Consider the following 22,220-nt stretch of genomic DNA (forward strand, 5'->3'; position numbering starts at 1 on the left):
AGTTTTGATTCCCATTCAGGGCACATGCACGGGTTGTGGGTTTGGTCCCTGGTTGGGGTGCATAATAGAAGGCAACCAATTGATGTTTCTCACATCAATGTTTCTCTCTCCCTGCCCCCTACAAAGACATTTTTAAAAAGACCTTGGGTAAGGATAAGAAAAAAATAAATTTTTCCAAAAAATTGAAGAAGAGGCAATACTTCCTAATGCATTCTATGAGCCAACATTACTCTGACACCAAAGCCTGACAAGGATAACACAAAAAAAGGAAAATACAGACCAATATGTCTGATGAATACAGTTGCAAAAATTCTAAACAAAACACTAACAAATCAAATACAACAATGCATTAAAAAATAATATATCAGGGTCAAGTGGAGTTCACCCAGGGGCACAAAGATTGTTGAACATATGCAAATTGAACAATGTGATATATCACACTGACAAAATGAAAGATAAAAATCACATGATCATATCAATATTACAGAAAAGACATCTGACAAGATACAAGATCCATTTATCATTAGAACATTCAATAAAATGGGTATAGAAGGAAAGTTCCTCAACATTATAAGGCCATGTATGACAAACCTTCAGCTAATATCATGCTCAATGATGAAAACCTGAAAGCTTTCCCTCTAAGAACAGAAATAAGATATGGATGCCTACTCTCACCACTCTTATTCAACATAGTATGAAAGTCCTAGCCAGAGCAATCAGGCAAGAGAAAGAAATGAAAGGCATCCAAATTGGAAAGAAAAAAGTAAAATAGTCACTTTTTGCAGATGACATGGTTCTTTATACAGAAAACCTTTAAGACTCTACCAAAAACAATTAGAAGCAATAAACAAATACAGTAAAGTTGCAGGATACATAATCAATGTACCCAAATTTATTGCATTCCTATATACTAACAATGAAATTTCAGAAAAGGAATAAAAAATAATTTCCCTTAAAATTGAAACAAAATAATAAAATACCTAGGAATAAAGTTAAAAAAAATGTGAAGAACCTATACACTAAAAACTACAAGATATTATTAAAACAAATTGAAGAATACACAAAGAAACAAAAAGATACTTCATGTTCATGGGTTGGAAGAATCAACAGTTAATATGGCCATAAAATTCAAGGCAATATACAGATTTAACAATCCCTATGAAAATCCAAATAAAATTTTTTAAAGAAATAGAAGAAAGAATCATCAGATTTGCATGGAACCACAAAAGACTCCAAATATCCACAGTAATCTTGTGAAAAAAGAATGAAGCTGGAAGTATAATACTCCTTCACTTCAAATTATACCACAAAGCAACAGTAACCCAAACAATATGGTATTGGCCGAAAAACAGACACACAGACTAATGGAACAGAAATGAGAGCTCAGAAATAAACCCACATGTGTATGGGCAAATAATTTTTCACGAAGGAGCCAAAAACACACAGCAGAGAAAAGAAAGCCTCTTCAATAAGCAATGCTGGGAAAATTGAAAAGCCACATGCAAAAGAATAAAACTAGACTACAGTTTATCCCTATATACAAAAATCAATTCAAAATGGATCAAAGACCTAAATAGAAGATCCGAAACAATAAATTACATAGAAGAAAACAGGCACTCAACTCATGAACCTTGGGCTTAGAGAAGATTTTATGAATTTGACCTCAAAGGCAAGGGAAGAAAAAGCAAAAGTAAATAAATGAGACTATAAAAAACTAAAAAGCTTCTGCACAGCAGAAGAAACTGCCACAAAACTAAAAGGCAACCAACCAAATGGGAGATGGTATTTGAGGACAATACCTCCAATAAGTGGTGAATGTCCACAATTTATAAAGAACTCATATGACAACACCAAAAAAAAAACAAATAAGCCAATTAGAAAATGGGCAGTGGACCTGTACAGACACTTCTCTGAAGAAGACATACCAAAGGCCAATAGATTTATGAAAAAATACTCAACTTCACTAGCTATTAGGGAAATGCAAATTAAACTACAATGAGATACCCCCTATTAAAATAGGTATTATCAACAAGACAAGTAAGTACTGGAGAGGTTGTGGAGAAAAAAAGGAACCCTCATTCACTGCTGGTGGGAAGGTAAACTGGTACAGAGGTTACACACATAACACACACCTCGGTAGAGTGATTACCAGAGGGAAAAGGGGGTGGGGGAGGTAGAGAAAGGAGGGGACAAATGGTAATGGAAGGAGATTTGACTTGGGTGGTGAATACATAATACAATATACAGATAATGTATTATAGAACTGTACACTTGAAACCTATATAATTTATTAACCAATGTCACTCCAATAAATTTAATATGAAATTTTTAAAAAGGGTCTAAAATAACCAGTTAAGAATAGAGTTACCATATGACCCAGCAACCTCTCTTCTTGGTATCTACCTGAAAAATTTGTAAATATTTATTGGTAAAGATATATGTATCTCTATGTTCATTGCAGCATTATTCATGGTGGTCAAGACATGGAAACAACCTAAGTGTCCTGTGATAGAGGATTAGATAAAGAAGATGTGGTACATATATACAATGGAATACTACTGAGTCATAAGAAAAGATGAAATACTGCTATTTGTAACAACATGGATAGACCTTGAGAATATCTTGTTAAGTGAAATAAGGTAGTCAGAGAAAGAATCATATGATTTCACTTACATGTGGGATATAAAACTGAAAGTAACAAGTGAACATACAAGATGAACAAACAAACAAAAAACCATAGACACAGACAACAGCGTGGTTACCAGAGGATTAGGGGGGCATGATGAGGTAGAAAAGGGTAACATGGGTCAAATACATGGTAATGGAAGAAGAGCTGACTTTGGGTGGTGAACACACAATGTAATACACAGAAGATGTATTATAGAATTGTATGCTTGAACCCTATATAATTTTATTAAACAATATCACCCCAATAAATTTAATTAAAATAATAGTCTATATCATTTCTGGGGATGAAAAGACACTTCTAAAATACACTATTAATATTATCTTACCATCATACTTTTGAAATAGTACCCCACATGTCAATGAACAAAAATCAGTGTATTTTAAATAATAAGGGTAATATACTTAATGGTGAAATGATGAAAAAAATAAATCTTAGTAGCTTTGTAGCAAGTTTGACCAGCATTTCAACTATTTGATGTGTTGTTTTGTATCTCAATAGATGTACTTGTAATATTATTGAAATTAAATATGTCTTGATTATATTCCCAGCAGGAGAATAAAAAAGTAGGATGTTAGAGAAAGTGGCTACTTGTTATATAAAGCATGAACAGAGTATCCATAAAATGGCTCACAGCTGGATATAAAAAAATCTGTGGAAATCAAATTTCAGGCATCCAACTGACATAATGATGAATCCTTAAAAATCATCATGAAGGCATTCTTATATAATGCAGTAATTCAATCTTCAACTAAAGGAGGTATAATAATTCTAGGTTATTATTTAATCATTTTTTAGAGTAGAACCTAACTTTTATATAATCTAAGAAGGGTTTATTTAGTAATTTCATCTTTACAAAAGGGCACTTGGAAGGCAGATACCATAGAAAATGTAATTCTTATCTCTTTTATGATTTTTGTATTACACAAATCACAGAATCTTAGAGTTCCAGAACTGTAGGGACATTTAAGATCAACTAATGAAACATCTTTATTATGCTCGTAAGGAATCAAGCTTGAAGAGGTTGTGAACAGTTAAAATCATGTCATTAACTGATCATTTGGAGAGACATACTGAGAATTCAGGCCTTCTAATTTCTAGCCCAAAGCTCTTTCCTGTCTCCGGACTTTCAACAGTACTCATAGTGTTTGACTCTTCAGCCCAAACCTCTTTTCTGAACTCGATTCATAAGTCCAGTTGGCTTCTTGACAGTTCTGCTTGGACAGATAAATATCTAAAACTTCACATCACAAAAATAAAGCATTTTTAAAAAAATTAAAGTATATTTGGCATGTAATGATATATTAGCTTCAGGTGTATAACATAGTGGTTTGACATTTATATTTCTAATGCTATCACCACAATATATCTAGTAACCATATCACTGTGCAAAGTTATCATGCTATTATTGACTATATACCTTTTCACCATTTTAAAAATTATATTTTATTGATATTACTATTACAGTTGCCCCAATTTTTCTCCCTTTGTAGTTTTGTAGCAAGACTCCACCCAACCTCCCCTGACTTCCTCAGGCTATCCCCATACTGTTGTCCATGTCCATGGGTCATGCATATGTGTTCTTTGGCTGTTCTGTTTCTTATGCTGTATTTCACATCCCCATGACTATTCTGTAACTACCAATTTGTACTTCTAAAAACCTTCATGTACTTCTTAAAGCCATCCCAGCTGACCCCCCTTCCATCTGGCAACCATCAGAATCTCTGTATCTATGATTTTGTTTCTGTCCTGCTTGTTTGTTTTTTTTAGATTAAATTATTGATAGATATGTATTTATTGCCATTTTATTGTTCATATTTTTGATCTTCTTCTTAAAGAAGATCCTTTAACATTTCGTATATACTGATTTGGTAGTGATGAACTCCCTTAGCTTTTTCTGGTCTGGGAAGCCCTTTATCTGTCCTTGTCTTTCATCACTTTGAATATTTTTTGTCATTCCCTTCTAGCGTGCAATGTTTCTTTTGAGAAATCAGCTGACAATCTTATGGGAGGTCCTTTGCAGGTAACTAAGTGCTTTTCTCCTGCTGCTTTTAAGATTCTTTCTTTGCCTTTAACCTTAGGCATTTTAATTATGGTATGTCTTGGTTTGGGCTTCTATGGGTTCATCTTGCTTGGGACTCTCTGTGTTTCCTGGACTTGCATGTCTATTTCCTTTACCAAATAAGGGAAGTTTTCTTTCATTGTTTTTTCAAATAGATTTCCAATTTCTTGCTCTTTTCTTCTCTTTCTGGCACCCTCCTGATGCAAATGTTGGAATGCCTAAAGTTGTCCCAGAGGTTCCGTACACAATTCTCATTGTTTTGGACTCTTTTTTCTTGCTCTTCTGATTGGTAATTAAATATGTCTTGATTATATTCCCAGCAGGAGAATAAAAAAGTATCTGATTGGTTGTTTTTTGCTTCCTTATGTTTCAAGTCATTGATTTGATTCTCAGTTTCATCCAATCTACTGGTGATTCCCTATAAACTGTTCTTTATTTCAATTAGTGTATCCTTTGTTTCTGACTAGATTTTTTTATGCTATTGAGGTCCTCACTAAGTTCCTTGAACCAGTGTTTTGAATCTGCATCTGATAGATTGCTTATTTCCACTTTGTTTAGTTCTTTTTCTGGAGTTTTGTTCTGTTCTTTCATTTGGGCCATGTTTCTTTGTCTCCTAATTTTGGCAGCCTCCCTGTGTTTTTCCCTGTGTACTAGGTAGAGCTGCTATGTCTCCCAGACTTGATAGAGTGGCCCTAATGTAGTAGGTGTTCTATAGGGTCAAATGGCACAGTTTCCCCTCTTAGCCAACCATGGTACTCAAAGTGCACCCAACTTGTGAGCTGTGTATACCTTCTTGTCATTGAGACTTGACTGCTGTTGGCACATCCAAGGTTAGCCACCACCTGTGTTCTGTCCTCGGTCACACAGCATAAGCTACAAAACAATCTGCAGATGGCTGCTACTTGTGCTGGGCTTGGAGGTGCCCAGGAGAGGCCATACTGTGAACCAAAGCCAGCTGCTGCCAGTGCCAGGCTTGGGGCAACTTAATTTGAGGCACAAGGCTCGCTGAAGCCAGTGCTGCCTGTTTGAGAGAATTAGGAAAACATGGGCCAAGACAGGCTGTTTGTATGGAAAAGCCACTGGAAACAGCTTTGGTGGCTTGAATGCTGGGTGGGGTAGGGCCTTAGGGAATCACCAGGGCAGGACAAACAGTGTGAGCCAGGTTGATGGAGTCTCAGATGTGGTGCCTGCCCCCTGAGTCTGTGGCTTTGTGCAGGGAGAGTCCAGAAAAGGAACAATGGTGTCTGCCAGCACTTCTGTCTGGGAGAAAGCTGTACCTGTCCCCCCTTCCCCAGCTCTTGCCCTGATGCCAGACAATTCAGTTCATCCATGTATGTCTCTGATGCCTTTTAATCTGCTTCCCTGGTTTTGGAGCTCAGAGGGAGTGAGTTTGAGTAAGTCTGTGTGTGGAACCCTGAAGAGGAACTTCCTGGAATTCCAGCAGTTTCTGTCTTCTACAGTTTCAATCCCTGCTGGTTCTTACAACCAGAAGTTATGGAGACTTATCTTTCTGACACTGGAATGCTGGGCTGGGGGTCTTGGTGGGGGCCTGGTACCCCTTGCTCCCGAGATATCCATCCTGATTTTCATCTGCTACCTGTGGGTGTGGGACCAGCCCATTCCACATCTGTGCCCCTCCTACCAGTCTTGATGTGGTTTCTTCTTTAATTTTGTAGTTGTAGGACTTTCAGCTCAGTTTCTGAAGGTTCTGAATGATGGTTGCTCTACAGTTTAGTTGTAATTTTGATGTGGTTGTTCAAGGAGGTGCACTGTGTTTACTTATGCCACCATCTTGACTGGAAGTCCATCCATCAAAAACAGAGCTCTTAATGTCCTGCACCAAATCTATTCCTTCTTCAGTCTTTCTCATCTGAGTCAGTGGTACTGCCATCCAACAATTTTCCCAGGTCCAGAATTTTGAAATTGTTTTTGATTCTTCCCTTTCCATAATAGACCCCATCAAGTTCATCAGCAACCCCTATTTAATTAATACATAATTAAAAAATGATGGCTCTTTCCATGTCTGCTACAATCATACTCCAAGCCACCTAAACCTCAAATGCCTGAAACACCCTAACTGGTTTACCTGTCTTTACTTTTCTCCTATTCTCTCTTCTTCATACAGTGCTTAGAGTAATCAATCTAAAATGAAACCATAAAGCATTTGGGGGAAAATGTGCTTTTCTCTTTCACATTATCAAATGCTTAACTTCCTTCCTAGTTACTTAAGCTTCTGCTTCCTGGGAGATGATTTTTACTGTTGCTAAAAGAATGTGAATAGAGGAAAAATGTATATTAAGCTTTTGAAATAAAAAGTAGGTCTTTAAAACAAGAAAACAGCTTTGCAACTCAAACTATCTTGACACAGAATTTTTCAGATTCCTGTATCATTCCCTTGTATATGTTAAACCTAAAGGAAAAGGCCAATTGAGTTCTCACATAAAAAGAACAGCCGGGGTAAAATGGGAGGTCAGAAAAGCTAGGACAGTTTGAAAACCAAATTTTTATTAGCTCTATTTTTTAAACATTCTCAGTATAAAAGAAAGATCTGAGTCTTTCTATGACAAAAACATGATTGCATCTTGCCATTGTGCTTAACTTTTCTTCATAATCAATCGAGTCATGCTAACAGAGATAGTAAAAGTTAAACGTGACAGCCATATCTAAAATTGTTGTCTCACCAAGTTTTCTGGGGAAGAAGCACTATGACCCTTCTCCACTGTGTGAACTCGCTGGCATGGTAGATACTTGACGATGTAAATTCCTGACAACTTGGCATACTTGGAAGGCATTCCTAGAAGAGAATCAGGCAAAAATTAAACAGCCTCTATGTCCTCCAGGGGCAATATGTTTACTTGCTTCCCATAAGTGAAAAAGACCTGAAGGAAATCTAATGTAATAATATTAACCATTTGCAGTATGATGCAATCCATGATTTTTCCTTTTGTGAAGCTAAAATATTTGGGAAATAATTAAAATGAGATGCCATAATGGAGTTAAATGTCTTCCAGATCTCACATGTAAAAATAGAAATGGATTAGGATCCATTTTTTGATCTGCTATTATAACACTGGCATTTGGTAAAATTATTCTATTCACTATGATATTTATGAACTTTTTGCAACTTCAGATTATCAGTGTATATATAAAGAAGTACATTTTATTCTAAGGAAGTGAATCAATGCACTTCTTTTCCTGTTTTTTTTTTAAGGCAAGAAATACCATATTCTTAATAAGATCTACGTACAGGTAAAGAGACTTAGAACAGATGAAGACATACTATAGGGAAAGAAGAAAGAGATACATTTACAGAGGAAGAGGGTTAGAGAAAATAATATTAAAAACACTACGATAGAGTATCCAGGCCTGAAGGTATTCCCATTTCTTTTTCATTTTCAATTACCCTTTAGCATCTGATAGTGCAGAATATGGCATCCTTATAATTTGCTGCTGACTTTATGTCAATTCTGTTATAAATAACACTGTTTCTTTTCAAACACACCTAAATTTTTAGAATTGCAATTCTTCACTTCCTATGCAAAAAAGGAACAGGCTGCCTATCACAAGCTTTACAGAAAATAAACTTACTTCTTGAACAAGGTGCCAGGTAAGGCCATGGTTTGTTGAATACTCCAGTTTCACCTGGTTGTCCATGTGTGGAGTGTATTTCTGGCCACATCCCATCACCAAGCTGAACTGAATCATATAGGATGCTCCTATCTGCATTGATTGGGTTTCCACATAGCGCATACTTGAGGCAAGTTTAGAATCTCCTGTAAAACTGAAATACAGAGATAGAAATCAGAAAATTAAAAGCAGCAATGTATTAAGGAAAAATTAACCTCTTCATGTCACACACCAAAACAGTTTCATTTTACTTATATAAACCTTGTAAGTTCTAGGATGGATTTCAGATAATCTAATAAATGCAGTTTAAAACAACCTATCAAAGGCACTATATATTTATTTTTAAATAGTTAATACCTAGAGTTCTCAAATGTACTTGAAAATGGGTACTCAACTCACTCCCATATTGTTCATGAATATAAACTCTTTGAATTATTAATCTCACTTCTTTGAATCTATCCTAGGAAATACCCTAAATTCAAAGGCAAATTTTATAAAATATGATGAATGTTGCTGGTTTACTGATAATAATAATTGGTAACCATTTCAATATCAAACTATAGGGAAAATGGAATGCTTAAGTGAACTGGTAGCCACTTGACAGATTATCTGTATTTCAAATGTTTATGAAGGTAATCAATCAAATTAACATGCATATGATAAATTAAGTTTGAAAAATCCACAAAATTATGCATAAAGAAAATTCACTAGAATATTTTCAGTGGCTGTATTTGGTGGTGGAACACATTTTCACTGCAGTTAATATGCATCATGTGCAATTTTTAGCAATACTAAAAAAATAAAAGAAATCAACATAGAACAAAAATACTTTTTAGCTGTACAGGCACAGACTCATCTGTACTTTAAAGTAGGTGAAAAATCTTGAATGCTTCTCCCTGTGAGAAATAAATGCTTCTTTTAGCTTCAAGGGTTAAATACTCTTTCTCATACCCTTTGTAAGAAAGGTAATTAGAGGCAGCCAACTAGGCTTCATTTGATTTGTTTAAAAGATAATTATTTTCACAGTCAGCTCCTTGTAAATTCCTCCCTACTGAGATGTTTAGTGTCCTCTAAATTCTATAAAGGGACAGAAAGAAATGTTGTATTTTATAAATATTGCCTGCACCTGACTTTTGCATGATAACAAATTAACAGCTTTGTTGAAGGGAGGAAGTATTCAAACCTGAGGAGAAGTGTGTGCTCTATGAACTATCCTGAGCTTTTAAAGGTGCCAAGACACCAAAAAAGAAACAGGGTGAAAATTACATAAAAGGAAAAGAGGTGAAATGAGAACAATTAAATAGTGATAACATTTTTACTTAGCATGAATATCTCCACTGGCATTTGTGACAGGTGGTTGGGTAGTCGGATCCTGCTGCCATCCATGATCTCTTTTCTCCACATTTACCACCTAGGAGTTGGTCTACATCCACAAGAGCTCTCACCAATGGGACGTAAGTAAAGGATGCTAGATGGATTCACTCATTCAGCTTTAAAATAGCCTTTTAAAAGATACAGATGGACTTGGCTGGCATGCCTGTTTGCCTGATGCTCTTAATGTCTTCCTTCCTCCCTATCGGGCCACAGGCATCTTGTGACAATAATGGAAGGAACAGCGTTCAGATGAAGTCTCTCAATTGAGATGGGAGATAAGAGAGCCTGGGTCCCTGAGAGTCTTGTTAAGCTGCTTACCAGCCCTGGACCACATATCCCAGAACTGCTTGTTACAAATGATAAATAAGCCACTTTATTCTGGTTTATGCCATGGTCATTCTTTTCTTGTTTTTGTTGTGACTTAGAGCTGAATGGGTTACTAACTGCTACACTTGCCATACATCTTGGTACTGTATTACACCCATCCTGATGTCTTAATCTGAAGCAAAATCACAAATGAAGAGGACAGACATCTAAGCCTTAAAATCTTGACCATTCCTATCACAAGTTGACTTGGTTGTTTATGATTTATTTAATACTGGTTGAAAGCCAGTGATAGTAGATCTGTATTTTTCCTTCTGAATACTCTGATGCTCATACTCAATTGGAGTTTTAGGGGAGAGAATTTCACAGACATTTAATTGACAAAACTGATCCTCTTTGCAGCTTGTCTAAGTAATGATATGTTTATAAAGGCAAAAAACAAGCTGAACTTCTTATCTTTTATAATCATATAAATAAAAGAGAAGAGTACACATCTGCATTTTGGGGAAAAATTCTGGAGACAGAATGCTTTGGGAATCATGTGGCTTAGTTTTATTCATGTTGCTTTGCAAGATAAAAAAAAAAAAAGAACAATTAAAAAGCTCCTGCATCTAATTACACAATTTAATGAGAGAATGGGGATGACTCTTTCCACTAGGACAAGGGTTTTTCCATTTTCACCGTCCTGTCTCCATACATTTCCACCTCTAAGAAGGCTAGCAGGCTCTCTGTTATGACCCTGGTAAAATGGATACGTAGCCCACAGTACAGGTCCTGCGCCTCCTTCTCCCTCGCTTCTTTTCACGTATTGCTGAGGATCTGCTTTCCTGACCCCGTTGGAAGCCTCTCACATGCAGAAATCACATCTTGTTTATCTCTGCATCCCCTAGAACACTCAGAACCTTGTGTTGGTGCATGCAGGACATTATGATTTTTCCAACAGCTGGATTACCTCATTTGATTTTTGAGTCAAGACCATTTGGAAGACATCAGAGATCTTTAACATTGTGCTATGGAGAAGGAAAACTGAGAGTCTGAGTTGTTGGCTCCAGGGTCACACAGTTACTAAAAAACTGGAAATGAGGTCTTCTGATTTCTACTTTGATATCCTTTCCATTACATCATGCCTATAAATGGCACTTAAAGAATGTTAAACAAAATGAGCATATGAGTGAGGTCTCTCAATTGGGGAAAAGCCAAGTTTTGCAAAATGATAGTTACTTAAACACTGTAATGAACACAGACCAGGTTTTAAGGTTGTCCTCGTTCTTTCTGCATTTCCCCAGAGCCTCTTTGCCATCTCTAGAAAAAAGGCTCTTTCACATGAAAGGCAGCTACACATAACCAAAGTGAGTGGGAGCATGAGTTCTGCAGAGCTCATTCCCAGAGAAACAGCAGAGCAAAACAAAGCTGCTCTTGGTTTGATACTGTTTAGAAGGTTTATCTGCAGAAGGACACGTGGATAAATCTAAGCATCTCTAATGTCATCTTTTTGGGAGTTTTGTTCTTATAATTATTAAAGAACTATTTACTAGAGTTGAAAGAAAAACTTGTTGATATCGTGGAATTAAAGGTGGCATTTTAAATCATTTGTTATTTCTACAATATTATATCTCAAAACAGAAATAAGGATGTAATTGTAGCAGATTATATAAACTTTACTTTTATTGGAAAAAAAACAGTATGACAATATAGAATCATTGTTTTAAAAGTAAAAAAATCTGCAATTCTACTACATAGAGATGACTGCTGCTAAAATTTTGGTATAAATACTTTCAAACTTATGCTCACACACAAAAATATATACACATATACATTCACTTTTCTTTCTTTTAAAAACAATCATAAAATCATAATCAACCCGCTCTATTTTCTTTTTAAAACTACTTTATTACTCTCTTTCCGTATGGAAAAAATATGGTGAGGTACTGTCAGTTTTAATAAATAAGGCCAATATCCAATTATGGAAATCTGTGGAGGTTGTTTCCATCTTTCACTGTTATAAACAATGCTTCTATAATATACATCTTTGTATATCTTGTGTGTTTGTCCAATTATTTCCTTAGCATAAATTCCTAGAAGCAGAATTGATTGCTCAAAGCAAATTTTTAAAATGAACACACTGCCAAGCTGCCCCCTCAAAAGCTTGTATCAACTTACATTTACCAAGAATATTAACAATGACTGAGCTGCTACGTCTTACCACTTGTCAATACTAAACATTGACGATATTTTCATTTTAGCTATTCTATGCGTATAGCCTTTCACTATACATTTCTCTGTTTATTAAATAATTTAATAAACAGCATTGGTCACCAGTTTGATTCCTGGTCAGGGCACATTCCTGGGATTCAGGTTTGGTCCCTGGTCAGGATGTATATGAGGAAACCGATCAGTGTTTCTCTCTCATATCAATGTTTCTCTCCCTCTCTTTTTCATGTTTATTGGTTATTTGTAGTGTGTGTGTTTTGTGTGTGTGTGGTCTTTTCATGTACTTAGCCCATTTTTTAAATTGAGATTTATCTTTCTTTATTTGTAAGAGTTTTTCACATAATGACAAACTCATATAGTCTGTCATATATGTTGCAAATAGTCCCCTGCTCCTAATTTGCTGTCATATTTTGTTTTCAGAAGGCCTCTGTACCTCAATACAAATTTCAAAATTTTAAGTTGTAGCCCTGACCAGTGTGGCTCAGTGGTTGGTCGTACTTCAGCAAAGCAAAAGGTCACCAGTTTGATTCCTGGTCAGGGCACATTCCTGGGTTTCAGGTTTGGTCCCTGGTCAGGATGTATATGAGGAAACCGATCAATGTTTCTCTCTCATATCAATGTTTCTCTCCTTCTCTTTTTCCCCTCCCTCCTCATCTCTCTAAATATAAATAAATAAAATCTTTAAAAAATTAGAAAAAAATTTAAGTGGTGGACTATGTGACCTTTATGGTCCCGGATTTGTTGTCATGTTTTACTGGTATCTATTGAGACTACCTCTGCGCCCAGTGCATAATCATTTTTTGCAAATATCCAATAGACATTGAAAGGAATATATATGTGTTTGTGTGTATATGTGCGTGTATACAAACACATATATTTCACCTGTAGGGTACAAAGTTTTTATTTATTAAATCATCCTTGTTAATTATCTCCATACTTTTGTCTAGGTCTTCATTTATTTTTTGGTTTGCTTGATCCATCAGGAACTTAAACAAAATATTAAAGTCATATTCTGAATTATGGGTGTTGTACTTTTTCTCCCTATAATTCTAACAGGTTTTATATTATGCTTCCTGTTTTATGGCATTCGGTGTTTGGAGGACCATGGACTTCTTTTCATCTTCCAATGGACTTCTAAACCCCACAGCACCACCTCTCTTATAGGTCTCTAGCCCCAGCTTCAGTCTAGAAGAGTTTAGTGGGGCCAGCAGTGAGGGAGCCGCTTAGCTTTCACTCGCTCTACTCTCTCCAACACATTTTCCTCCAATGCCACTTCTTGCAGAAGCTCATTCAAGTTTCAGCTTCCAAAGATGGTATTTTTTTCTGTTACATTTGCCTAGGTCACCTAAGTAAAAACACATGGGTTTAACATACCATCTTCTATGATAAGCTGATTTATTAATTTCCCTCTTGGTTCTTTTACTATACTGTCTCAACCAGTATCCCAGCTGAACTAATTTTTTATATAAGAACTTTCCATATACTAAGTTAATTTTATTAAAACTGTTATTACTCACTTCATTCAATCTACAGCTTCAAACAAACTGGAATTTCTGCACATATTGCATTTTATTCAATGCTTCATTTAAAAAGTCCTTATGGATTTCTAAGTGCTAGACTAGTCCTTGTTGAGTTGGCAATCGAAGGTATTTTGGAATACATATCCCAATAGACATTTATTTTAGTTTTCTTTTTATATGTTTGTCCCTAGCACCTGCTTTATTTTGCTTATCTTTACCATTCCTAGTTAAAATGCATAGTTTATATTTTTAGGTTCTTCATTCTCATTTCCATTTTCTCAGTTTTGGAATTTACACACAGTTCTTTAAGTCAGGGCTAGAATCTTACTTTAAGTTAGATAAACTCTCAGGTGATTAAAAAGCGTAAATTGAGCTGCTTGGCTGCTGTTGATTCAGCTTTGACAGAAAGCAGCCTCTTCGCAAATCAAACTCATCATAAAATTGGGCACTTAGCAGTTTTCTCTAATGGGTCAGATAATTTCACATGTGGGAGATAGAATCTGGTGTAATCTGTCCCCTAAGTTAGAGATTCAGGCTGTTAGTACACACACAATGGCGATGATCACAAATGAGCACTGTCTTCTCTTTCTCAAGTGGTTACATGCACCCGAAGGTGTGCTACTGCAGGACAGGTGGGTGGGCCAGACTTGAGGTTCCTCCATCCTTCATTAGGAGCCCATAGGCGCATCTGCAGCTGTCACCAGCCTTTGTCCCCTGGGGAAATAGCCCAATTCTTTCAAAGTCTCAATGCTGGCAGCTAATTCTAATAACTTTATTTAAAAAACCCAATTATTAAGTTTATAAAAATTTGTTGGTAAATGTGATTATTTCAAAGGTTTCTGTCAAGTTTCAGTTGAATCTTCATTCGCCCACCTAACAGCATTTTAAGGAAATGTTCAGCAGCTGGAGTAAACTGTATTTTTTTTTTTTAAAGGGTAATCTCTGCTGGGTAAAAGCCTGAGTGGGGAGTTGGCACAAAGCAGTCAGGACTGTGGTCCCCAAGGAGAGACGAAGGGAAAAAGGACGTCTGAAGGACAGAGAGGGAACCTACTGTCAGAGAGTGCGGAGTCTAAGGACCCAGGGGAAAATAACTTCTTTCAACTCTTGTGTTGCCTGCCAATCTCTTGTCAGGAACCTGTGGGCAAGTGTGAGTATTTAAGTTGTCAGGGACACTTTTCACCAACAATACTTCCCTGTTACTTGGGAGGACAAGAATCAAAGGAGCTTTAGTGGTTTCGGTTAAAAACTTCAGCTCATCTCAGATCTTTGGTTATCCAGAACGTCCTTACTCTTGTTATTCTTACATTGCATCCATATTAACTCCAGAACAAATTGTGATTGACGTGAACTCGCTCAATCCACATTTACACTATTTATAATTAGAACTTCCCTTTTCAACATAATCCTGTTGTTTTGCTCCTCACTTCCTTTCAGAAAGGAACACACTGGGCCATGTAGTTAGGCCTGATAGTCCTGACTGAAATATTTAGCATGGAGGGAAGAGGTGAGGGAAGAGAGAAGAAACTTGAGGAATCTTTGAAATTCTTTTTTTAAAATCCTTCCAGCTTTGGGCAGCCATGTTAAATTCTTTGGCATGTACTCAAGCAGGTCCATTTAAAGACTTTTATAAGACCTTGATACTTTTAATTTTAGGAACACCATTCGCACATCATAGCAAACATACTGAAGTGCACTCATGACCCACACTAAATATGTGCTTTTTTTGCAAAAACTTTTAAGTCAATCTTATAATTTTGCCTTTAAATTTTATTTAGCTTCTAGTAATGCATATAATATACATGCATACGATTCTTCAGCATACCCCAAAATTATTTCCAATACATAAAATTTTGTGAGTATTTAAATTTAGCAGTTAACGAAGCTAATGTATGTTGTTTGTATAACTATCTATTTACCATTTATTAATTCTAGTTTTGTAATTTTCTTATCACTTTTTTGAGACAGTATTCATTTTTCTAGCCCTTAGATTTCTCCAGTACCCTGGAAAGCTTAGAGGCCCTGGCATTGGGCCCAAAATGACTAATGAAAGAACTTTCTGGGAAGAAGCATAGCTAATGTAAAGGTACTGACAGAGGAAAGAGCTTGGCTTGTTGGAGTAGAAAGAAGGAAGACCAATGTGGTCGGGGTAGACTGCATGAAAGGCAGGAGAAACCAGCTGGACCGGATGACTCAGGGCCTGCTGTGGAGATTTTGTGTGCTGCTGTGCATAGAAAGTAACTGCCTCAGCCACATGTACCATGATTCTAAATAGTCAAATGTAGATTTCTCTAATTAATTTGTTTAATGGTATGTTCTCTTCTGAAATATCACTTAGCTACTTAGTCCAAAGGGAGACTTTTAAGGAAATTTAACTTTGGAGAAATAAATGACTCAAAAGTCAACTGTCTGAATATAAAAAGGCTATTAGTCTTGGAACAACCATTTTATCCATTTATTTGGAAGACCCTAAGAATTTGTCCACCAATATATATCTTCAAGTGGTCCATTTCTCCACTGCCATCATCCTATTCCTAGCACATACAGCTGGCACAATTAGCCTCTGAGCTGAGCTCTTTCTACTGCTTCTCCCATTACCTTGTACCATCTGTTCTCTACACAGCAGCTACAATTACTGTTAAATATAAGTGTGATCACATCACTCCTCTGTTCCAAATTATCTACTGGAGTCTCATAGCACTTAGAATAAAATCCAAAATCTTCAAGTTGCTCTGTAAGGCCCTAACATAACCTTGTTCATTGCTTGCCTCAGGACCTTTGTTCTTGCATTTCTCTCAGCCTGCAGTACTTCCTTTGCACACATTTACATGGCTGTCTATCATCATTCTGGTCTTTACTCTTATGTCTCCCAAGAGGGCTTCCCTAACCATCTTACATAAAATAGTCTCACTCTTGACTCCTGCCACGCAATACTCCATTCCCTTATCTTCATAGTACTTACCAAATCTGAAATATTATTATTAATTTGCTTACTTGTTTGCTGTTGTTATTCCTCTAGAATGTAACCTCCACAAAAGACTTTTCTATCTTCATTTAATGCCAACTGCTACACCTCCAGCACAAATAGTGTCTATAGTGCACTCAATAAACATTTGAATGTATAAATTAGTTTATAAATGGATAAAATATTTCAGGTAATAAAATCCTCATGATGAAAAAGCCTGATAAAGAGGCTCCATTTTAGAAAGTCATTTATCAGCTTATTTGGGGTTATATTCCATTGTATTTCCAATTTTACAGAGGCCTGGATACTGAAAATACTCTTCATAGTTGTTGAAAATAACAGAAAGTGACTTTTGAGTTTGTCACTCAATATAGCTACATTATTTATCTGCTAAGCTTCCTAGAATGATCATCTATTGAGAAACAGTAGCTGGGCTGGCTCCTGGAAGCCAGCTCACCCCAGCTGACTTCCTTTAGCAGCACAGTTTAAATTGACATACTGTTCTTTTTTAAGAGTCTTTGTAAAAATATAATCCCAAGCATAGTCTAGGTTTACTTATAAATTATTTAAAACAACAAAGTTTCTATATGAGTTATAGATGAAAAATCTTAAAGAAATTTACTTGGCTATTATTTTGTATTCTATAGGTAGGTTCATCTTATAAAGAGATAGTCAGTAATTTATTTTTCGGGAACCTAAGGGATCAGAGTTGTCTAAAATTTCAGCTGGGCACTAACCCAACCTCTCCTTTTTTGATGTACCAATGACACATTCCTTATATTATTATCAGGCAAACTCCTTGACTAGTTTCATAAGACCAGTCCACAACAATAAAGATTTGCATGCAGTAAAGACTCTTGACTCTTAATGCTTTCAAACACATATTCTTATTTTTAAAAATTAACCAAAAAGTAGCAGAAGAAAAGGTAGGCCCTCATGAAAAATGTTTGGCCCATTGCTTGCTAAATGTGTATTAGATCCTCCTGTGGGCCTGCAAGCTCCCACTGATGCATGTAGGTCTGTGCAAGCATGGGCTCCGATGGTGTTTCTCCAAAGCAAGTAGGGGACATTTTTGTGCTATCCATTACTACTTATTATTATTGACTCCCCATGTTTCCTGTAACCTAGAAGTGCCTAGTTCATAGATCCTCTTGTCTACCTTAAAACACTTTTCCACTCATCATTTAGTTCTGCTGTGTTATTACATAACTATTATGTAACACTAGATTATTGGTTTTCTTTATTTGCTAATAGAGTCACACTACTATTTCCCATCTCTTATTGCAAGTGAACTGTATGTAATTTATATTATGAAATAGACAGGTTTTAAGATTTTTTAGCCTGGGTGACTCTTGCTTCTTATAAAATATACAAATTCTTTTTCCTTGTCCATGCTTATAGGTGCCCCATGAAATATGAACATATACTTTTTGAATATTCTGAACACATAGTCATTTGTCTACTTCCTCTGACTTGGGCCACCCAACCTGCAGCTGTGCTCTTTTTACACCTCTGCTTTCTTATATCTGCCCAGCTGACAATGTCACACAGGGCTGATGTGAAAAAGAGACTTCCAAAATCCTCCCATCACAACATTACTATCACATGTCATCCTTTTTTCTCATGGTTTTTGTCATTCACAGCTAATTTAATTTCCTACATGTTATTCTTTTACTTTCTCTCTATTTCACAGCTTCCCTTAGGGAATTTCTCTTACTAAAAAATGACCCTAACATGACTAGTATTAGTGATTTGCTTGTATAAAGAAAGATAATTTTAATTTTAAAAATAGACTAACAAGAAATGAGTACTTTCTATTTTTATGCCCATGAAAGTACCTAGGAGGCCCTTTATATACTTCTACATTTCATTTATCTCTAAATCTTCTTTTAATTAAATGCTTTTCCTTAAGCACTATTAAAGATGAATAAAATATATAGCTTTATTATATCATCTCATTATTTTTTACTCTATTTTTTCCAGTTTTATTGAGACATAATTGCTATATCCCACTGTATCAGTTTTAGGTGTACAACATAATAATTTGATATATGTATATATTGTAAAATTATTACCACAATAAGTTTAGTTAACATTCATTGCCTCACACAATTATTAAATATTTTTTCTTGTGATTAGAATTTATAAGAACTAGTCTCTTAGAACTTTCAAATATATAATATGGTATTGTTAACTATAGTCATCATGCTGTACATTACATCCCCAAAACTTATCTTATAACTGGAAGTTTGTGGTTTTGACCACCTTCACCCATTTTGCTCAATTCCACACATGACCTCTAGAGTTTGGGTTTTTTTTTCAAGGTCCATCCATTGTGTCACAAATGGTAGGATTTCCTTTTTGTGGCTTAAATTTTTTCCATTGTGTAAATATAACAGTTTCTTTATTCATTCATCCATTGATAAATACTTAGGGTTGTGTCCATGTCTTGGCTATTATAAACAGTGCTGTCATGAACATGGATGTACAAATATCTTTTTTGAGATAGTGATTTTGTTCCCTTCAGATATTTCCCAAGAAGTAGAATTGTTGAATCATATGGTAGTTCTATTTTAATTTTTTTCAGGAATCTCCATACAATTTTCCATAGTGGCTGTACCAATTTACATTCCCACCAACAATACACAAGAACTCTCTTTTCTCCACATCCTTGGCAACACATGTTATCTCTTTTATTGTAAGTTGTCTAAATTTTCTCCCAATATATGGAATGGGAGAAAATATAATTAATAAGATTTTTATCCTTCATTTTGTTACTATAGGGCTTCATGTTGATTGATTTGCCCATACTGTAATGTTCTTGCATCCCTGGAGTAAATCCCACTTGATCGTGGTATATCTTTTAATGTATCGTTGAATTTGGTTTGCTAATAATTTGTTGAGGATTTCTGCATCCAGGTTCATTGGGAATATTGTTTTGTAATCCTCATTTCTTGTGGTGTCCTTGTCTGGTTTTGTTATTAGGGTAATGTTGGTCTTGTAATATGAGTTTGGAAGTGTTTCCTCCCCTTTTCTTCTTTGGAAGAGTGTGAGAAAAATTAATAGTAATTATTTTGTAAATGTTGGTAGAATTTACTAGTGAAGCCATCTGGTTCTTTTTTTTGGGCAGGGGGGAGGTTTTTGATTACTGATAAGATCTCCTTAATAGTAATTGGTCTATTTATATTTTCCATTTCTTCATGACTTAGTCTTGATAGGTTGTATGTCTCTAGGAATTTGTCTACTTTCTCTATTTTATCCAATTAGTTGGCATATAATTATTCATAGTAGTCTCATGCATGATCCTTTATATTTCTGTTGTATCAGTTATAACATCTCTTTCATTTCTGATTTTGTTTGTGTCCTCTCTTTTTTCTTGGTAAGTCTTGCTAAAAGTTTCTCTATTTTGTTTATCTTTTCATAAAACCAGCTATCAGTTTCATTGATCTTTGTATTATCTTTTCTGCCTTTATTTCATCTATTTCCACTCTGATTTTGTTATTTCCTTCCTTCTACCAACTTTGTGATTAGTTTGCTTTTCTTTATCTAGTTCCTTGAAGTGTAAAGTTGGATTGTTTGAGATCTTCCTTGTTTCTTAATAAAGGTATTTACACTACCAACTTCTCTCTTGGAGCTGCTTTGACTCCATCCCATATACTTCTTGCATTTCCACTGTTATGTTGTATTTCCATTTTTATTTGTCTGAAGATATTTTTTATTTATCTTTTGTTTTTCTTGACCCATTGGTTGTTCAGTAACATGCTGTTTAATCGCCACATATTTGTAAATTCTCTAGTTTTCTTCTTGTAATGATTTCTAGTTTCATACCATTATGGTGAGAAAAGTTGCTTGATACAATTTCAATCTTACTAAATTTACTAAGACTTGTTTTGTGGCCTAAAATATCTATTTTGGAGAAAGTTCTATGTGTACTTTGGAAGAATATATTCTGCTGCTTTTGGATGGAATGTTCTATAATACCTGTTAAGTTCATTTGGTTTAACATATGTTTAAAGTCCAATGTTTCCTTATTGATATTCTATCTGGATGATTTATTTCTCTGTTCAAATCTGTTAATATTTGCTATATATATTAAGATGCTCCTATGTTCAGTGCATAAATATATATAAATGTTATATCCTCTTGCTGGATTGACCCCTTTATCATTTTATAATGATCTCTGTGTCTTCGTTTAGTCTTTGTCTGAAATTCTGTCTGATATAAGCATGGCTACCCCTCCTTTCTTCTGGCTTGCATTTGAATGGAATGTCTTTTTCCATACCTTTACTTTCAGACTGTGTGTGTTCTTTTCTTTTTAATTTTTTTTAAATTTACTTACTTTTAAAATACATTTGTCTCTGCCTCCCCCCCACCTCTTTCCCTTGCCCCCTCCCACCTTCCCTCCCTCAGCTCTTCCCCTTTGGTTTTGTCCATGAGTCCTTGCTATATGTTCCTTGACTTTCCCCTTCCCTTCCCTTTCCCTGCCCCCCCCTTCCCTCTTGTCTCTGTTGATTTCTTTTCCTTTCAGTGTTGCTGGTCATATTTTCCTTGCTTCTTTGCATTGTTGGTTAGGTTCCGCTTATAGGTGAGATCGTACGGTATTTGTCTTTCGCCCCCTGGCTTATTTCGCTTAGCATGATGCTCTCCAGTTCCATCCATGCTGTCGCAAAGTTTAGTACTTCTTTTTTTCTTTCTGCTGCGTAGTATTCCATTGTGTATATGTACCATCACTTTTTGATCCAATCATCTACTAATGGGCATTTAGGTTGCTTCCAACACTTGGCTATTGTAAATTGTGCTGCTATGAACATTGGGGTGCATAGGTTCTTTTGTATTGGCGTGTTGGTGTTCTCAGGGTATAGTCCCAGCAGGGGAATCGCTGGATCAAAAGGCAGTTCCATTTTCAGCTTTCTGAGGAAATTCCACACTGCTTTCCATAGTGGCTGCACCAGTCTGCATTCCCACCAACAGTGGACTAGGGTTCCCTTCTCTCCACAGCCTCGCCAGCACCTGTTGTTTGTGGATCTGTTTATGATGGCCATTCTGACCGGTGTGAGGTGGTACCTCATGGTGGTTTTGATCTGCATTTCTCTGATGGCTAGTGATGCTGAGCATCCTTTCAAATGCCTCTGGGCCCTCTCTATCTCCTCCTTAGAAAAGCATCTGCCCAGACTGTGTGTGTTCTTAAAGCTGAAGTGAGTCTGCCATAGGCAGCATATAGTTAGGTCTTTTTTTTTTTAAATCCATTCAGCCAATCTATGTCTTTTAATTTGAAAACTCAGTCCATTTACATTTAAAGTATTTTTTTATAGATATGGATTTACTATTGCTGTTTTGTTAATAGTTTTCTGGCTGTTTTGCAATTCTTTTGTTCCTTTCTTCTTCTTTTGCTCATTTCCTTTGTGATTTGATGACCTTCCGTAGTGGTATGCCTAGATTCCTTTCTCTTTACAA

General features: G+C 35.8%; 1 protein-coding gene across 2 annotated transcripts in view; it reads right to left on the reverse strand.

The window, feature by feature from the left end:
- The window catches only part of RELN (reelin), a 558,168-nt gene that overhangs the window by 135,691 nt on the left and 400,257 nt on the right, over positions 1 to 22,220 (reverse strand). For both annotated transcript variants that reach the window (XM_054564075.1, XM_054564074.1), the window contains exons 21-22: positions 8,337 to 8,529; positions 7,430 to 7,542 (exon numbers count right to left, since the gene is read on the reverse strand). In XM_054564075.1, the coding sequence (XP_054420050.1) occupies positions 7,430 to 7,542; positions 8,337 to 8,529 (306 nt within the window). The remainder of the gene's footprint in view (positions 1 to 7,429; positions 7,543 to 8,336; positions 8,530 to 22,220) is intronic.

This window comes from Pteronotus mesoamericanus, unplaced genomic scaffold (assembly GCF_021234165.1).
Source record: "Pteronotus mesoamericanus isolate MK-2021 breed Mesoamerican mustached bat unplaced genomic scaffold, CSHL_Meso_final scaffold_85, whole genome shotgun sequence".
Taxonomy (NCBI): domain Eukaryota; kingdom Metazoa; phylum Chordata; class Mammalia; order Chiroptera; family Mormoopidae; genus Pteronotus; species Pteronotus mesoamericanus.